Source organism: Lepidochelys kempii, chromosome 2 (assembly GCF_965140265.1).
Source record: "Lepidochelys kempii isolate rLepKem1 chromosome 2, rLepKem1.hap2, whole genome shotgun sequence".
Taxonomy (NCBI): domain Eukaryota; kingdom Metazoa; phylum Chordata; order Testudines; family Cheloniidae; genus Lepidochelys; species Lepidochelys kempii.
Genome location: NC_133257.1, coordinates 122,739,295 through 122,756,144, shown reverse-complemented (window position 1 = coordinate 122,756,144; position 16,850 = coordinate 122,739,295). Strand labels below are relative to the sequence as shown.

At 45.1% G+C, this 16,850-nt stretch overlaps 1 protein-coding gene across 10 annotated transcripts in view; it reads left to right on the top strand.

Moving 5' to 3' along the window:
• The window catches only part of RELCH (RAB11 binding and LisH domain, coiled-coil and HEAT repeat containing), a 122,377-nt gene that overhangs the window by 7,390 nt on the left and 98,137 nt on the right, over nucleotides 1-16,850 (top strand). For all 10 annotated transcript variants that reach the window (XM_073332228.1, XM_073332227.1, XM_073332231.1 and 7 more), the window contains exon 2: nucleotides 8,767-8,856. In XM_073332228.1, the coding sequence (XP_073188329.1) occupies nucleotides 8,767-8,856 (90 nt within the window). The remainder of the gene's footprint in view (nucleotides 1-8,766; nucleotides 8,857-16,850) is intronic.

The following is a 16,850-nucleotide window of genomic DNA, read 5'->3' as shown; positions in this document are numbered from 1 at the left end:
CGGGGCAGTCAGAGGACAGGGAGCAGGGGGGTTGGATAGGGGGTGGGGTCCTGGGGAACGTTCAGGGGTGGGGGGGTCCCGGAGGGGCTGTCAGAGGACAAGGAGCAGCAGGGGTTGGATGGGTCAGGGGTTCTGATGGGGGCGGGAAGTGGGAGGGGGCAGATAGGGGGTGGGGGCCAGGCTGTTTGCGGAGGCACAGCCTTCCCTACCTGGCCCTCCATACCGTTTCGCAACCCCGATGTGACCCTGAGGCCATAAAGTTTGCCAACCCCTGTTCTTCTTGCTGGTCAGGGACTTTCTTTACAACGCACATATATTTTCTTAACCAATAAGCTAACTTTACTTCTTTAATTTTATACTTATCGTACAATGTCCCTGACTGACATAGCTGTATCCAACTAAATTTTATGATTGGATCTTAGCCTCTGAACTCCAAATGACTGGTACTGAAAATGATGAAAAAAAGCAAGAAAGGTGTGAATATGCTGTAAGAAGAAAGGAGTGATTTGCTGGACACTTACTAGTAACCGTTCTGAAACCTAAATCATAGGCAAAGTGATTGAGGCGAGTACATAATTGTGATCACTGCTCTGTTGTGCTAAGCATTGTACAAATATGTAGTAAAAAGTTTCTTCTCCAAAGACTTAACAGTCTAAAGTTAAGCTGTAGAAAGTGGGTGTAACGGTCAAAGCAAAAAGTAAGGAGCAGATGAAGGTAACAGTGATGGGCACTTGTCATTGCATCAGCTACCTATATGCAGTTTTTGATGATTGTCAGCTTTTTTGATAAAAGTGGGACAAAAAGTGGGAGTGTGCTAATAAAATTTGCAGATGACACAAAGTTGGGACGTATTGCAAATATGGAGGAGGACTGGAATATCATGCAAGAAGATTTGGACAACTTTGTAAAGTGAAGTAATAGAAATGGGATGAAATTTAATAGTGCAAAGTCCTGCATTTTTTGCTATAATCTGGGGATATATCCAGTGACAAAGGAGGAGAAAAACCTGAGTGTATTGGTTGATCACAGGATGACTAAGCTGCCAGTGTGATCTAGCCATGAAAAAAGGCTAATGCAGTGCTAGGATGCATCAGGAGAGGTATTTCCAGTTGACATAGGGAAGTGTTAGTACCATTATACACAGCACTGCTGAGACCACACCTGGAATACTGTGTGCAGTTCTTGTCTCCCATGTTTAAGAAAGATGAATTCAAACTGGAATAGGTGCAGAGAAGGGCTACTAGGATGATCTGGGGAATGGAAAACCTACCTTATGAGAGGAGACTCAGGGAGTGTGGCTTGTTTAGCCTAACCAAAAGAAGGCTGAGGGGAGATATGATGGCTCATAAATACCAGGGAGGGAGAGGAGGTATTTAAATTATGTACCAATGTGGACACAAGAACAAATGGATATAAACTGGCCATCACCAAGTTTAGGCTTGAAATTAGGTGAAGGTTTCTAACCGTCAGAAGGGTGAAGTTCTGGAACAGCCTTCAAAGGGGTATAGTGGGGGCAAAAAGCCTAAGATTCAAGACTGAGCTTGATAAGTTTACAGAGGGGATGGCATGATGGGACTGCCCACATAGCTGATCTGCGACTGCTAGCAGCAAATATCTGCAAGGGCTGGTGAGGGGACACTAGATGGAGAGGGCTCTGAGTTACTGCAGAGAATTATTTCCCAGGTGTCTGGGTGGTGGGTCTTGCCCCACGTGCTCAGGGTCTAACTGATTGCCATATTTGGGGTTGAGAAGGAATTCTCCCCGGAACAGATTGGCAGAGACCCTGGGGTTTTTTCGCTGTCCTCTGTAGCATGGGAAATCGGTCAATTGCAGGTTTGGATTCTCTGTAATGTGAAGTCTTTAAATCATGATTTGAGGACTTCAGTAACTCAGCCAGAGGTTATGGGTCTATTACAGAAGTGAGTGGGTGAGATTCTCTGGCCTGCAATATGCAGGAGGTTAGACTAGATGATCATGATGGTCCCTTCTGACCTTAAAGCCTATGAGTCTAACTGGCATTTTCCTATAGAGATTGTGGCTTTATTGACTCATTTGGGGAGGGCATTTCATTCATAAAGGGCAGCATGGAAAAAAGTGAAAAGGTGCTTGTCGGAGAAGTGGACAAATGGGGAATTGAGTTTAGCATTATTGGCAGAGCAGAGGGAGTTGCAAACAGTGTAATAAAATAGATAAATAAGGGGCAGAGTTGAGAAGGGCAGAGTTTTAAAAGGTGAGGATAAAAGTCTTGAATTTGATGCTGTTGTGAAAGAAAGGGAGGCATTTCAGAACAGTCTCAGCAGCATTTTGAATGGACCTGCAGAGGGTTTGAGGATCAGGAGGGCCTGGAAGTGGGTGAGGCTTAAGGGTATGCCTACACTGCAGTGTAAGCCCAGAGTTCAATTCAAATTCAAGCTTAAGCCTAAACCCCCAGCTCTTCTGTTTATACACAAATCACAGGTTCAAGCCTGAATTGAGACTGGACCTGGGGTTCAAACCCCTATTGCTTTGCAGTGTAGATGCGGCCCACTGGACTCTTGCTCTAGGGGTCCTCCAGAAGTCCCATGGGCCAACTTTCTTTGTCCTCTGAACAGTCAAGTTTGATAGACAGTCATGTGCTACAAACCAAGGACTAGAGTGGCCAAATTTTAGGAGGGCGCTAGGAAGTCTGGGTATGTGTATGGTTGCACTTGGACCCACACAATGCAGTGTAGATGCTGGAACACCAGGTAGGGACCCAGGGTTCAACAATCCCTAACTTGGGGTTACAAATGAATGTAGATACTCATGCCGTAGGTTAACAAACCCAGGATCTGCAAACTTGAGTTCTGCTGACCATGGGCTTACATTGCAGCATAGACATACCTTAAGAGGGCAAATTCAGAGATAGAAGCTAAGTTATGGACCTGAGTGACTGTTATACTAGTGGTGGGAAAACATTGTCAAAACCTGTCAAGGTTAAATTGATGTAAATTTACAATGAGATGAATGAAAGACACGGGTTTTGGGGATGGGGTTGGAAGTAGGATTGCCAACTTGGTAATGTTTAAAAATCAGACACTCCAGCAGGCATGCCTGAACCTCCCCTGCCCAGCCTCTTCCCCCACAAAGCCCTGCTCCTGCCCCACCTCTTTCCCCCTCCTCCCCAAGCCCCTGTCCTGCCTCTTCCCCTGAGGCTGCCCGCCTTGGTCACTTGCTGCTTTTCCTCTTCCACCTCCTCACCCTGCACGGGTTAGGAGGGACTTGTCTGAGGAGCCAGGGCTGGATGCTGCAGCCACCAGACGAAGGTAAGAGGTGGCCCCAGCTGAGTAGGGACTGGAACAGGTGATGACCCGGCACCTCCCCTGCTTGCAGTAACCAGACTTTGGGTGTCCAATCAGTAGATCTGATCAGACACTGTCAGATCCCCTTTTCGACCGGACTTTCTGGTCAAAAACTGGGCACCTGTCCACGCTAGTTGTAGGAGAGGAATTTGAGGCAACAGTTGTGTAAGACACATTCCAGTGAGTTTAGAGAAAGTAGGAGAAGGGGCAGGTGGGGTCCAGGATAGTTTTCTATGATGGCATGATGACAATGTGATTATATTTAAGGGGAGGGAATCTGAGGGCATTTTTAAGAAGAAATAAGGGAGAAGGTGTGGTAGAGGGAGGTGACATAGGATCTTGTCAGTCTTCTCTTAAAATATGATTGGGGATTTGAAGATTTTTAGAAAATGTCAAATGGGCATCTAGGATTTAGGCAGGGGTCAGTGAACATGGAGGAGCAGTGCTGCTTGACCAGGAAGATGTCCTCTCCTTCAGTTCTGCCAAACTTGTTGTGGATGCTATCCATGTATTATTATTTCTATTGATCTCAGTACTTTATCCACAGATCTTCAGGAGCCTTTTTGAATGTTTTACTAAGTGAAAGATTTTAATATCAAAAAGGTTTATTTTGCACTATTTGAACTTGTTAAAGTAAACATAAAGTGGTAAATTACGGATTGTTGAAAGGTAAACTAAAGATAAAGACATAAGAATTAATAGAAGAAATAGTGCAATTACTACTTATAATAAAGTTATTCTACTTAGAATAACCATTGACTTTTCACTTTAAGGAATATATAGAATAGTGTATCATGAATTGTGCGTGAGGAGCGGGGAGGAGGGGCATGGTGAAAGAGTAAAGCATGGTTGACAGATGCCTGGTCTTTTGCAACACAGAAAAAAATGCCTACATTGGGAACTCCACACTCATAACAAGTACATTTATCCACAGATCCAAAATCTCACCTCGCTTCAAGCATTGATTCTTATGCTGTGAAGAATTAAATCTCTAACAGCAATTAGGTGGAATTCTGAAACATAGCAGCTTTAGAAGGTGATCTGTTGCAGTGAAGAGAGTCATAGGTAACTACGTGTTGCTTTTGGCTGTGTGGCAAGGTTACAGCTAGACATATTTACTTGCGCTGCCTTTTGTTTCATGGCAAAATCTGCAAAAGACTTGACAAATAAACCCTAAAAGCAACGTACAGGCGTACATTTTGCTACATGTACTATCTGATTTGCTTCTCTCCCTACCTCTTACTCTTGGGAGCAACTGTAACATTTTTTTACTGTTGCCCCACATATCCCAGAATGCCCATCTGGGGAAGAAATGCTGACTCTGTATGCCTAGTACTTTGGGACTGCCTGGTTTAAAAAACTACATTGCAGCATCCAATTGAGGCTTCTGCACAGTACACCTCAGTTACATCCAGGCAAGGCCAGGTTGGTTCATGTCATCGTTGGTCATCTCTGTGCCTGAGCAGCTAATAATTTTTATAACTACAGAAGGAGAGACAGAAAAGAAAAGAGTGGAGATGGTGGCAGCTGTGTTGGGCATAACATGAAGAGACTTGGAAGAGACGTGCCTGCTCACCAAACCATCGCATGTGGGTTGCTACAGTAAAAGCTTAGGAACTACTGGGATGAAAGTACTAGCATTATTTCAAGGCGGAAATATTGCTCCCTTTTTGAGCACTTATGTGAAATTTCATATGAAGTAAAACTTTGAGAAAGTTGGAAACTAATGACATACTGCCTAGACGTTCTCCAGAATGCGGAGAACTATTTGTGCCATTATTTTTCTCTTTCCAAAACAAAGCTTTATGTAGTGACACCGTACTTGCACTGCTCTTGGGTGCAATAGAAGGAGCAGATCAGCGTTTTATAACCAGGGATGAAAAAAATTCTTCATGTATATATTTCTAAATGTTACACTTTTTAATCAGTTGGCCAAAATAATGTATGTTGGGGACAACTCAGTCTCCAATATTCAGTTACATCATTAGTATGAATTTTTATATTTTAAAGGGAGGGGAGCTAAAATAATCTTTTTGGATATTCTATTTGTTAAAAGAATGGAAATGTTTTGTAAAATTGTTAAGTTGTGATTTATAGTCTGACAAACAACTCAGTGCAGGAGAGTTCTGAGTTTAATGGCCCTAAGACATCTGTTGTGCTTACAATAGAAAATATGTTCTTTCTAACTGCCAGACCTGCAAACACAGTGTGCCTTCTGCATCAAGCTGTGCTGTCTCCGGCGTGAGCATCAATAGTTATAAAAATTCTGCTCTGTGTTTCACTGGGACTGCTCAAAGTTTGGCTCTGTAATTGGAATTTAGATAACAATTCTGTTTGTGCTAGAATAAAATTCAGTTTGCATTCTCAAAGCTGTTTTGCCTCTGCAGTGCTAAAAAATATGAAGTACTAGAAACTTACATAAAAACTCTGCATCTTTAAAGAATGTAGTATTGGAGCTGTGTTGGTCCCAGGATGCTAGAGAGACAAGGTTGGTGCAGTAATATCTTTTTGAACCAGCTTCTGTTGGTGAGAGAGATCAGCTTTTGAGCTTACATGGAGCTCTTTCTCAGGTCACCTGAAGCTCACAAGCTTGTCTCTCTCACCAACCAACAGAAGTTGGTCCAATAAAAGATATTACCTCACCCATCTTCTCTCATCTTTAACGTAAGAAGTTATTACTGAGTACACACCAGTTTAGTTTTCTTTAATATGAAGATTGTTTAGAGCAGGGACTTTAAAGTTGGTTGAATTGAAGCCTACCCACCCTAGACTTCAACTGTTAGACTGTGTAACAAATTAGGCCTAGAACATGCGCTCTCTCTGGCATACACTTTCCTTTCACAACTCACTCCTAGCATACTTGTCAATCCTGTCAGTGTGAATTTGTAGGTGAAGTAGATCATAAAAAATGGTGATGGAATGTAATCACCTTCCGAGACCAAACACTTTGTGGTTAGAGTTGTACTGGTCAAATGGTAAGCTTCTTGGACAGTCTCTCTTCTCTGTGCTATTCACATTGTCTACTCAGAATAGACTGTGGCTAGTTATTTAGCAGGCAGCAATAAACCAGTGTTGCTTTCGCTGTTGCCTCTCCAGAACAGGATACTGGTGTGAGCTACTACCTACAATCATACAAAGTTATTTGTCATTATTGCTATGGGGTACTTTGGTTCTGACTTTGCCCCATATACATCAGGATTTAAACCAAACTGTCCTTAGGAACAGTCCTTACTAGTTCACATTATCTGAAACTTCTAGAACATTTTACATGGAATGACGTTGCTTGTTTGTGGACTATTGTCATCTGCTTTAAAGGTTTTAGTACTTGGCAGACCCCATTTTATGTTCCATCCATAGGGATGGAACATGTCCTCTTTAAAATATAACCATTTGTCTTTCTTTCTTTATTTATATAATTGGTATCATGGGTAACCATTAGTTCTGTTACTCTTGTCCATAAACAATTATTTAAAACATGCCAAAAATAATAAGAAAAAATATATTCCTGATCAATGCATTTAATCTAATCTCTAGTTGCCATCATGGGCTAGTATCATTTGACCAGTTTGAAAGAAACCCATGGCTCTTGAAAACCCTTCATAGAATTCCAGCCTGTTATTAGGTGGCTTGCTAACTTTCACTGCTTCTCTAATAGCTCAAAAATTTAATATCTTCTGAAGATTTCTGAGGATTTCTCTTCATCTGTTTCTGTTCTGAAAGTTTTGGCTCAGTGACCATCTAAAATTAATAGTGTATCTTCTAGTCTTGCAAGTCTTGCTCACTGACCTTGTGTAACAGAATGTCCTAGACAGGACAAAACTGATTTGGCAGTTGCATAATAAGGTAGGTTCATTGGAAGCTCAGTAACAAGTTAGCATTTATACCATGTTTTTTACCTATATTGCTGAAACATCCATAGAACTCACCATTTTCAGTTAATGGAGATGTTAAATGACACAAGTTGAAAAATATTGAACACTTCTAAGTACAGCTATCTAAGGTTTCTCAATTTTGTTTTCACAATTGTCTTTTTGAAATTTCTGTCTACATTTAAAAGCCTGTTTTGAGTCTTCCTTTTGGGAAGAGGGACTTAGTTTTCTTCACGTAAGTCTAGTGTTTAATTTACATTGTGTCATGCAGATATCTATTCCGCTTGCTATTTAATGTGGCCAGACAAATTTAAGATGAGCTAGATTACTTTTTGTCTATAATGTTAGTTATTTGTGAAAATTATATACATACTTCATGAGAGTTATCTGTGATATGTGCCTCTTCCACTCCCATTATGTGGTTTGAGTGAAACTCCATTGAAGCTTTTTCTTCAGTTTTGTATTTGTGGCAGAGGCAAGGATGGAATTTTCCAGAGCAGCATTCAACTACTCTACCATGCTACAAGCCTTTCTCTTCTTCTGGTCCCAGTCTCATTCACTACACATTCCAACTTCTGCAACAAATGAAGCTGGGGTCCTGGTTGGGGGTGGGGGGAAATAGAATGTGATCATGTGTGTATGCATTACGATACAGTCTTTAATTACAAGGGGGCTGAATTAAGAATGCATAGACAACCTTCAGTTTGTCACTTCCTAACTTTTCAGTGCTTGACTTTGGAACCTTCATGTTCTTTTAACAGTTTTGGTATGTAACTATAAATTTGTGCCTTTGGGCTGCAAATATACAGTAAGCATATAGAAAGAAAATGGCTTTTCTAAACTTCTTTGGCAAAATGCGCACACTAATCCTTATAAAAAGTTTCCTACTGCAGAAATTTTTTAGACTTTTTGCTCCCATTCCCTTATGATGGTTTTGCTGTTGCCTGTTAGGGCTTGTCCACACAGAGCAGCAATGAGCATTATAGAGAAGCATTTCTTCTGATTGCAGTATGTCTGTTGAACTGTCTTAAAACATTACATGTAACAGGGAATAAAGTAAAGGATTCTGGCAGCCAAAAACCTGCATCTCCATAGCAATTAAAATTTCTAATGCGAACCAAGCTGGTATTCTTGAAATCTATTACAAAGTAAGTAGACCATATGTATAACAGCAAAAGGATATAAACAAAAAAACTCTGTGGCACCTGACAGAAAAAGGATTGCTGTGTAGCCAACAGAGAATTAGTTTTCTCCTGACATACTTTAATTAATGCAAGAATGTTACATTTTTTTCCCCTTCACTGTTGCATGTTTCTGTATAGTCAGGATAGTCTTGCTACTGGGCTCTCATTTTAAAAAAAAAAAAAAAAACAAACAAAAAACTCTTGTTTCTCTATTGTACTACTTTTTTAAAAAGTGTGAAGGTTTAAAAATAAAATTTTAATCATACACAACAATTGAGTAACCATCTATTTCAAAATTATTAAAACCCAAAGAAATCTATTTTTTGTTCATTAAACTGTTGCAATTTTTAGGACTTTTTACAAATGGTTAAATTCCTGTTTCACCTCTTATAGATCGAGCTGGAAGCATTAGTACCCTTGATTCTTTAGACTTTGCAAGATACTCTGATGATGGAAACAGGGAGACAGATGAACGCGTAGCAGGTGAGTAGGATTTTGTGTGGGATGGGAGTCCTAGAATACTAGGGTTACCATATGGCTTCATGAGGTTTTTTTGGGCAGCAACATTTATAAATTGCATCTTTCCTCTCCAGGAACATGTTAAAGATTGTACTGGATTGTAGTTTTGCTACATCAGATTTATTCCAAATCATCTTTCAGTTAGCTCAGCTGAAGTGCTGCTGTTAAGTAATTTTAGGAATGAAGAGGAACAAAATATATCCCTCTTAATGCCCTGTATACATAATACATGAGATTTTATGCTGTACTGCGATCTCCTCGATGTATTATTTGCCACAACCACAGGGGTACTTGAAGATTGTTGAAACCTGCAGTATGAGAGCAACCATTGCTTACTGATTATTCCTGCGTTAATTTGTCGCTGACAGGTAACCAATAAGTGACTAGACAGTTAATGCCAATTTAACCCCAGTAAGGATGCTGGCCATAAATTCCCCATTTTTATTTTTGTTTTGTTTTTTGTTCCCAGACAACTGGCATACATGAAAACTTCATTCTTCTACTATCCAGTGCTGTAGACACTAAGTGTGGTGGTAAGAAAAGGGACTGTGTAAAAAATGGCAGCTCTTTTCTTTAAACAGATCTGCTCTTCCCAAGTATTTGGTATCTGTTTGCATTAAGTGACAAATATCTTCTCCTGTTAACAGTGCAGAGCCAATATAACATTGGGAGACTGTGCTGGATTATTTTTGGTCTTGCACAAAACCACCCCTTTAATTATGTTCTAGTTGCAAAATCTTTATTGGTGATGCATGAGCCAGGAAAAAAAAAAACCCTAGATTTTCAGATTTCAATATTTTCAGTGCCAGCAGGTAAAAAATTGTGTTTACTTATAAAATAAGATAACAAATCACTGAGGCACATTTGTCATGGAATCCTGGGCGATGCTCTGGAACTGCTCCCTACAAAGCCAGTCAGGACTCTGGAAGAGCCTCCTCTCAGTGAGCAGACTGTCTTCAGGGCAGAAAGCTCACACAACTTCCACCTTCCTGGGTCTGACCTCGGAGCATTCAGCATCCTCTGCCCCTCCATACGCTTCCCACAGCGAGTCTGCCCAGGCGGGGTCCTGGGGAAGCCAGAGGGTCCTGCACCCCAACTTCGCAGTCAGATGTGACTCTTAGCCAGCCACTAAAACAGAGGTTTATGAGATGACAGGAACACAGGTCTAAAACAGAGCTTGTCGGTCCAGGGAGCAGGACCCCTCAGCCAGGTCCATTTTGGGGGGCAGTGAGCCGGACACCCACATCTGCACTTCACTCCACGCCCCCAGCCAGCCCCAACTGACTCACCCTCCAGCCCCTCCTCCTCTGGGCTTTGTCCCTTTTCTGGGTCAGGAGGTCACCTGATTCCTTTGTTCTCCAACCCCTTTAGCGATCACCTTGCAGGGGGGAAGGGCCCAGACCATCAGTTGCCAGGAGACAGAGTGTCAGCCATTAATGTACACTCGCCCTTTGCTCTGCAACAATTACACCCCCAATTACCCCACCCCTTAGAGACTTAAGAAATGCATAGGGGAAACTGAGGCACCCCTACGGTATTCAGAGGAAACATTAAGAACAGTCCCACTTCATCTCATCTCTCCCTCTCTTTGAGACCAAACTGAGTGAGGTCACTTCAGCCAGTGACCTGGGGAAGTTCGAACCCACCAACATTCCCATGGATGCCCCATCATCTCTCCCATTCCTTGGTGGGAGTTACATCAGGCCCTTCCATTTTTACACCCTTTCTGTTTCACGCCCTCCCTTAGGTTGGGTGTGCTCGATGGCACTCACAGGCCACATTTGGGAAGGTTTATGCGGCCCGTGCCCTTTTTCCACCCCAAAACCCCTGGGGTTCAAACTGGGATCGGGTTTTCTCCCAGCACTCCAGTCTGGAGGGCTGCGATTCAGATTCTCTTGGTTAAGAGCCCCCATCTTGACCTTGGCCACCCTCTGTCCATGTTTCTTTGTCACCCGCCGCTCGGCATCAGCCCCTTTCATTGGATGCAGCCACGTCAGGGTAGAGGGGTCAGTATACGCTGCAAAGCACTGCCCAAATAGATACGGCTGCAGCTTTTTAAGGGCCTGCCCGTGGCCAGGTATTTCTTCTTTATGGCCATGTAATTTTGCTCCCGGGGCAGCAGCTTTTTGCTTGGGCACCCAGTGGGGTGTCTCCCCCCTCTTAGCATCAACCTGCATTAGCACCATGCCCAGCCATCTGATGAAGTGAGCTGTAGATCACAAAAGCTTATGCTCAAATAAATTTGTTACCCTCTAAGGTGCCACAAGTACTCCTTTTCTTTTTACTGAAAAGGGCTTGGCACTGTCTGGGTTTACTGGATTTACCAGGCCCTGGATTAGAGCCTCCTTCAGTGCACAGAGAGCCCTCTGGCACTGCTTGGTCCAGACCACCTTGTCTGGCTTCTTCTTACATAGCTCAGTGATGGGAGTAGCTAGGGAGCTAAAGTGGGGTACAGACCCCCAGTAGTACCCCACCATCCCAATAAAGGCTTGGACCTGTTTCTCGTTCGGGAGAACAGGCCAATCTCTGATCCTCTTCACCAGCCCGTTGGACTGAGGGTGATATGCAGAGTTCCAAGTGGGCCAGACCCCACACTTCTCCCACAAGCCCCAGAGCAGGGCTGACATGACATTGGACTCCAGGTCTGTAAGGACCTCGCTGGGGACCCCCTCTCTGCTGAAGATGGTCAGCAGCATGTCTGCCTCGGTGGAGGACAGAGCCACTGCCTCTAGGTAGCGGGTGGCGAAATCCGTCACCAACAGGATGTATTTCTTCCCTGCACGGGTCGCCTTCCTGAGGGGCCCCTCTATGTCCATAGCCGCCTTATGGAAAGGTTCCTTTATGGTGGGCAGGAGTCTCAAGGGAGCTTCACTCTTATCCCGTGCCTTCCCCACCGCCTGGCAGGGGTCGCAGGACCTGCAGTACTGCTGGGCTGCGTCACAGACTCCGGGCCATAAAAAGTTCTGCAGCCGCCGCTGCCTGGGGCGCTGGATTCCCTGGTGTCCTGAGAGAGGGACATTATGGGCCAGATACAATAGCTGGCGGCGATACTTCTGGGGCACCATCAGCTGCCTCCTGATTCCCCACAGTTCTGCTTCTCCTTGGGGAGCCCATTTCCGGTACAGGAATCCCTTCTCCCACAGGAATCTTTCCCTGCAGCCTTTCCCAAGGGGGTTTGCAGCACTGTGGCCAGCAAGTTCCCTCAGCTCCTCCAAGGAGGGATCCTTCTGCAGCTCGGTCTGGAATTCAGCTGCTGAGGAAGGGAGTGGGACCTGTTCCCTCTTGCTGGCTGGGCCTGGGGTCACAGCCCTGCTGAGCCCTGTCCCTGGTCGCTCCCTCCCTGCTGTGGACTCACTTCCCAGCAGCGCCTCTGGACAAGGCAAACCTGGCTGGCAGCCGCCCTGCCCTGCCTGTGGGTCCCTCCACTCAGCTGGGGTCTCAGCTCCCCCTTTGCTCAGCGCTGCCCTGGCTGTCCCAGTGGGGGCAGGCAGCGAGCTCTCTGCTCTCCTTACAGCATCACAGCCAGCAGGGGGCAGGGAAAGCTTTGTCCCACGTAGCCCCAGGGGGTTTGGTTACAGGCAGCCTAGCAGCTCCTCCCCCTGCCAGCCAGGTCATCTGCATTTTCACTGACCATTTCCGTCTCAGCTGATTGGTTCCCTGTATTCAAATTAAAAGGAGTACTTGTGGCACCTTAGAGACTAACCAATTTATTTGAGCATGAGCTTTTGTGAGCTACAGCTCACTTTAGTGAAAGCTCATGCTCAAATAAATTGGTTAGTCTCTAAGGTGCCACAAGTACTCCTTTTCTTTTTGCGAATACAGACTAACACGGCTGTTACTCTGAAACCTGTATTCAAATTCAAACCCTTGGCCATTACAGGAGCAGGGCCTGGATCCTGTCCCAAAGAGAGACAGTCACCCCCTAACAGGGTCTCACAGCTGATATCCTGGAGAACCCCAACGACCATCCAGCCCAACCCCTCCTGTGTCATAGAATCATAGAATATCAGGGTTGGAAGGGACCCCAGAAGGTCATCTAGTCCAACCCCCTGCTCGAAGCAGGACCAATTCCCAGTTAAATCATCCCAGCCAGGGCTTTGTCAAGCCTGACCTTAAAAACCTCTAAGGAAGGAGATTCTACCACCTCCCTAGGTAACGCATTCCAGTGTTTCACCACCCTCCTAGAGAAAAAGTTTTTCCTAATATCCAATCTAAACCTCCCCCACTGCAACTTGAGACCATTACTCCTCGTTCTGTCATCTGCTACCATTTGAGAACAGTCTAGAGCCATCCTCTTTGGAACCCCCTTTCAGGTAGTTGAAAGCAGCTATCAAATCCCCCCTCATTCTTCTCTTCTGCAGGCTAAACAATCCCAGCTCCCTCAGCCTCTCCTCATAAGTCATGTGTTCCAGTCCCCTAATCACTTTTGTTGCCCTGTGTCTGCACAGGGATCTGGGCCATAGGCAGGGTGAGGGGCTTCATCCCTGGGACCTTCACCCAGGTCACACAGCCCTTCAGCATCTGGTGGGGCTGCACCATCCAGGGCCTGACAGCAGTTCCCTCTGTCCCAGGATCTCGCCACCCCAGGATTGTCTCCCCACTGACCATCACCTTCCACTCCCACTGGGGATCCGAGGGACCTGACATAAAGGTTGAGGTCAGGAGTGGGAGCCTGTCCACCACTCCACCCATCAGGCTGACAGAGTCTATGGCCTTGGGACCCAGCAAGGGAGCTAGACACTGGGGCTTTTCCGCAGAGTCCCCCTGGTTCAAATCGACAGCCTGCTCAAAGGTAGTGTGGTGGGCATCCACGTTTCCCCCCGCCCCCCTCCTGAACCAGGGGCAGCAATTTAGTATCAAGGTTCCCTGCGGACCTGGCACCTCGGGGTCTATCTCCACTCACCCCTGGGAAGTCCCCTATGTCTCTCTGCTCCACCATCGTCCATTCATGCTGCTGCTGCTTCTGCAGCTCTTTCTTGGGCTCTTGCTATCTCTCTGTCCTCTTGCTCTCTTGGACTCTGCTCCAATCCCGTCCGTCTCCGATCTCCCGATGGTGAACCGATCATGAAGACCCCCGTCTGGTCAGGGACAGAAGTCTTGGGGATGCCTGGCTACTGCTCCAGCTGCTCCCAGATCTTGCTGCAGCCCCATTTGGGTCAGGAATCCGCTCCTTAGAGCAGTAATCATCCTCCAGCTGCACGATTAACTGTATTTTGGTGAACTTTCCAATGCGCAACCCTCTCTTTTTGCACAGGGTTACAATGTCCTTCTTAAGGAGATGGTGATAGGCCATCACTCCGCTGTTCCCAAGTTGTTGTGGACTCACAGGCCTGTGTGCTCTCAGCCGCCCACGATTTCCAGGGAGAACCTTTAGTGTGTCAGCCCTTCTCGAGGTTACCACCTCTTTGCCAGGGTCGAGCTGGTCCTTGTCAATCCCCCTTCGTTTTACTGTTCCCCAGTCACTTACTGCAGGAAGCACCATCCACGAGGTGCAATATATCCCAGTTGTCACGGAGTCCCCGGGTGATGCTCTGGAACTGCTTCCTACGAAGCCAGTCAGGACTCTGGGTGAGCCGACTGTCTTTAGGGCAAAAAGCTCACACAGCTTCCACCTTCCTGGGTCTGACCTCAGAGCATTCAGCATCCTCTGCCCCTCCGTATGCTTCCCACGGCGAGTCTGCCCAGGTGGGGTCCTGGGGAAGCCGGAGGGTCCTGCACCCCAACTTCGCAGTCAGATGTGACTCTTAGCCAGCCAGTAAAACAGAGGTTTGTGAGATGACAGGAACACGGTCTAAAACAGAGCTTGTCGGTCCAGGGAGCAGAACCCCTCAGCCGGGTCCATTTTGTGGAGCAGTGAGCCAGACAACCACGTCTGCACTTCACTCCACATCCCCAGCCAGCCCCAACTGACTCACCCTCCAGCCCCTCCTCCTCTGGGCTTTGTCTCTTTTCTGGGTCAGGAGGTCACCTGATTCCTTTGTTCTCCAACCCCTTTAGCGATCACCTTGCAGGGGGGAAGGGCCCAGACCATCAGTTGCCAGGAGACAGAGCGTCAGCCATTAACGTACACTGGCTCTTTGCTCTGCAACAATTACACCCCCTTATCCCACCCCCTAGAGACTTAAGAAATGCATAGGGGAAACTGAGGCACCCCTATGGTATTCAGAGGAAACATTAAGAACAGTCCCACTTCGTCACATCATTGTATCCAACTATTATATGTGCATCACTTTTCAGAGTATAAGCCTCATTTTAAGATAATGGTAAAGCCTAAAATACATTCTTTAAATGCAGTTTTCTCCTGTAGTCTATCACTAGATCATTTTCTTGTTACTGTTATATAAACTATACAATAGTATGGAATTAATCTGACCTACCCTCTAAAAGCTGGATTTCAGCAGATGAGCTATTTAATGAAGACTAGCTGGCCATAGCAGCCTTATGAAATGAAGTATCTGTGTTTATCTACCAGGTACTTTCCATCAGCTTAGCCTACATCCAGGCCAGATAAGCATTGTCTAAATCAAAAATATATATATGAGAGATTTGTCTTTGCTCCCAACCTGAACTGTAATGCGTTTCTTTGATATCTGTTCTTTTCTGTGAATCACAAGATGTTGGATGAGGGAAGCAACAGGAAATGGCAAGGATAGCTGCCCCTTTTTAAGGATGTTTCTCTACCTTTTGTTTGCAATCGAGAGGGGTCTAGAAGTAGGTCTAGCTGCAGTTACATTATCATAGAGCAACAATGGCCGAGATTACTTTTTGTTTTTTACATACGGTTTCAACAGCTTCTCTCAGATGTGCTCCATGTTACTGTCTCTTTACTTTGAAATTAAACTGCCGAGGTGTGGGTCCGGCTGTCTCGACTGGCTCACAACTGTGAGTGCCAGCCTCAGATCAGACTGCCAGGAAACAGGGCAAAAACCCCAAACCAGTTTTATGTTCTGTACTTAGATTTGGTCTAGCCTGTAAAAAGTTTATACTCGTAAAGCACTATAATAATTTTATCATGGAGTCACAGACAGACTGGAATGCCCAAGGGGACTATTTTGCCACTCAGGCAAGCTTGATTTTGTGATAGATGGTTGCTTTACAATAGAAATCAGAATAATATTCAGATTACTCCCAGTTCCAAAGGACACTTACCCTGAGTCAGTTGTACTCAGATCTCAAACCAAGGACAATGCTTATCGCCAATCCTTTAACACAGAAACTAAAGGTTTATTTAACTAGGAAAAAGAAATGAGTTATTTACAAAGTTAAAGCAGGTGCGCAATACACACAGAAATGAGTTAGTCACCTTTTGAAAGGTGACTATAACTTCTGTTGTAAGCAGATTCTGTATACCTATAGGGCTAACACAGCCAAAACAGGTTGGGACTCCTTGATTATCCTTAGAAATTCTTGCCCCTCAAAGTTCAAGCAGCATAGGAAGAATTTCTCCTTAACAAGCATTTTAATTCCTTTCCACAGCATTCAAGCTGTGACCGGATGAAGGTTTGGACGCATGCCCTCTTCAGGGTTGTGGGGGAAGCAATCAATGAAATCTTTTGTCCGAAGTCTGTAGACCTTCTTTTGTGGGGAGGAGATAACACCTCTTGTGGTGACCTAGTATTTCACACTTGGTAATGCTTCTCCCCTGACCGGATTTACAATTTCAGAGCAAACATTTTTACAGTTACAGCACAAACACTGTTACCTTATAGAATGGGTTACAGGTACAATAAGCAAGATTAATATATGGCCTGTGATGGGTTTTTAGATGGGGTAAGATCCAAGTTACCCGGGAAAGAATTTTCTGTAGTATCTGGCTGATGAATCTTGCCCATATGCTCAGGGTTTAGCTGATCGCCATATTTGGGGTCGGGAAGGAATTTTCCTCCAGGGCAGATTGGAAGGCCCTGGAGGTTTTTCGCCTTCCTCTGTAGCATGGAGCACGGGTCACTTGCTGGAGG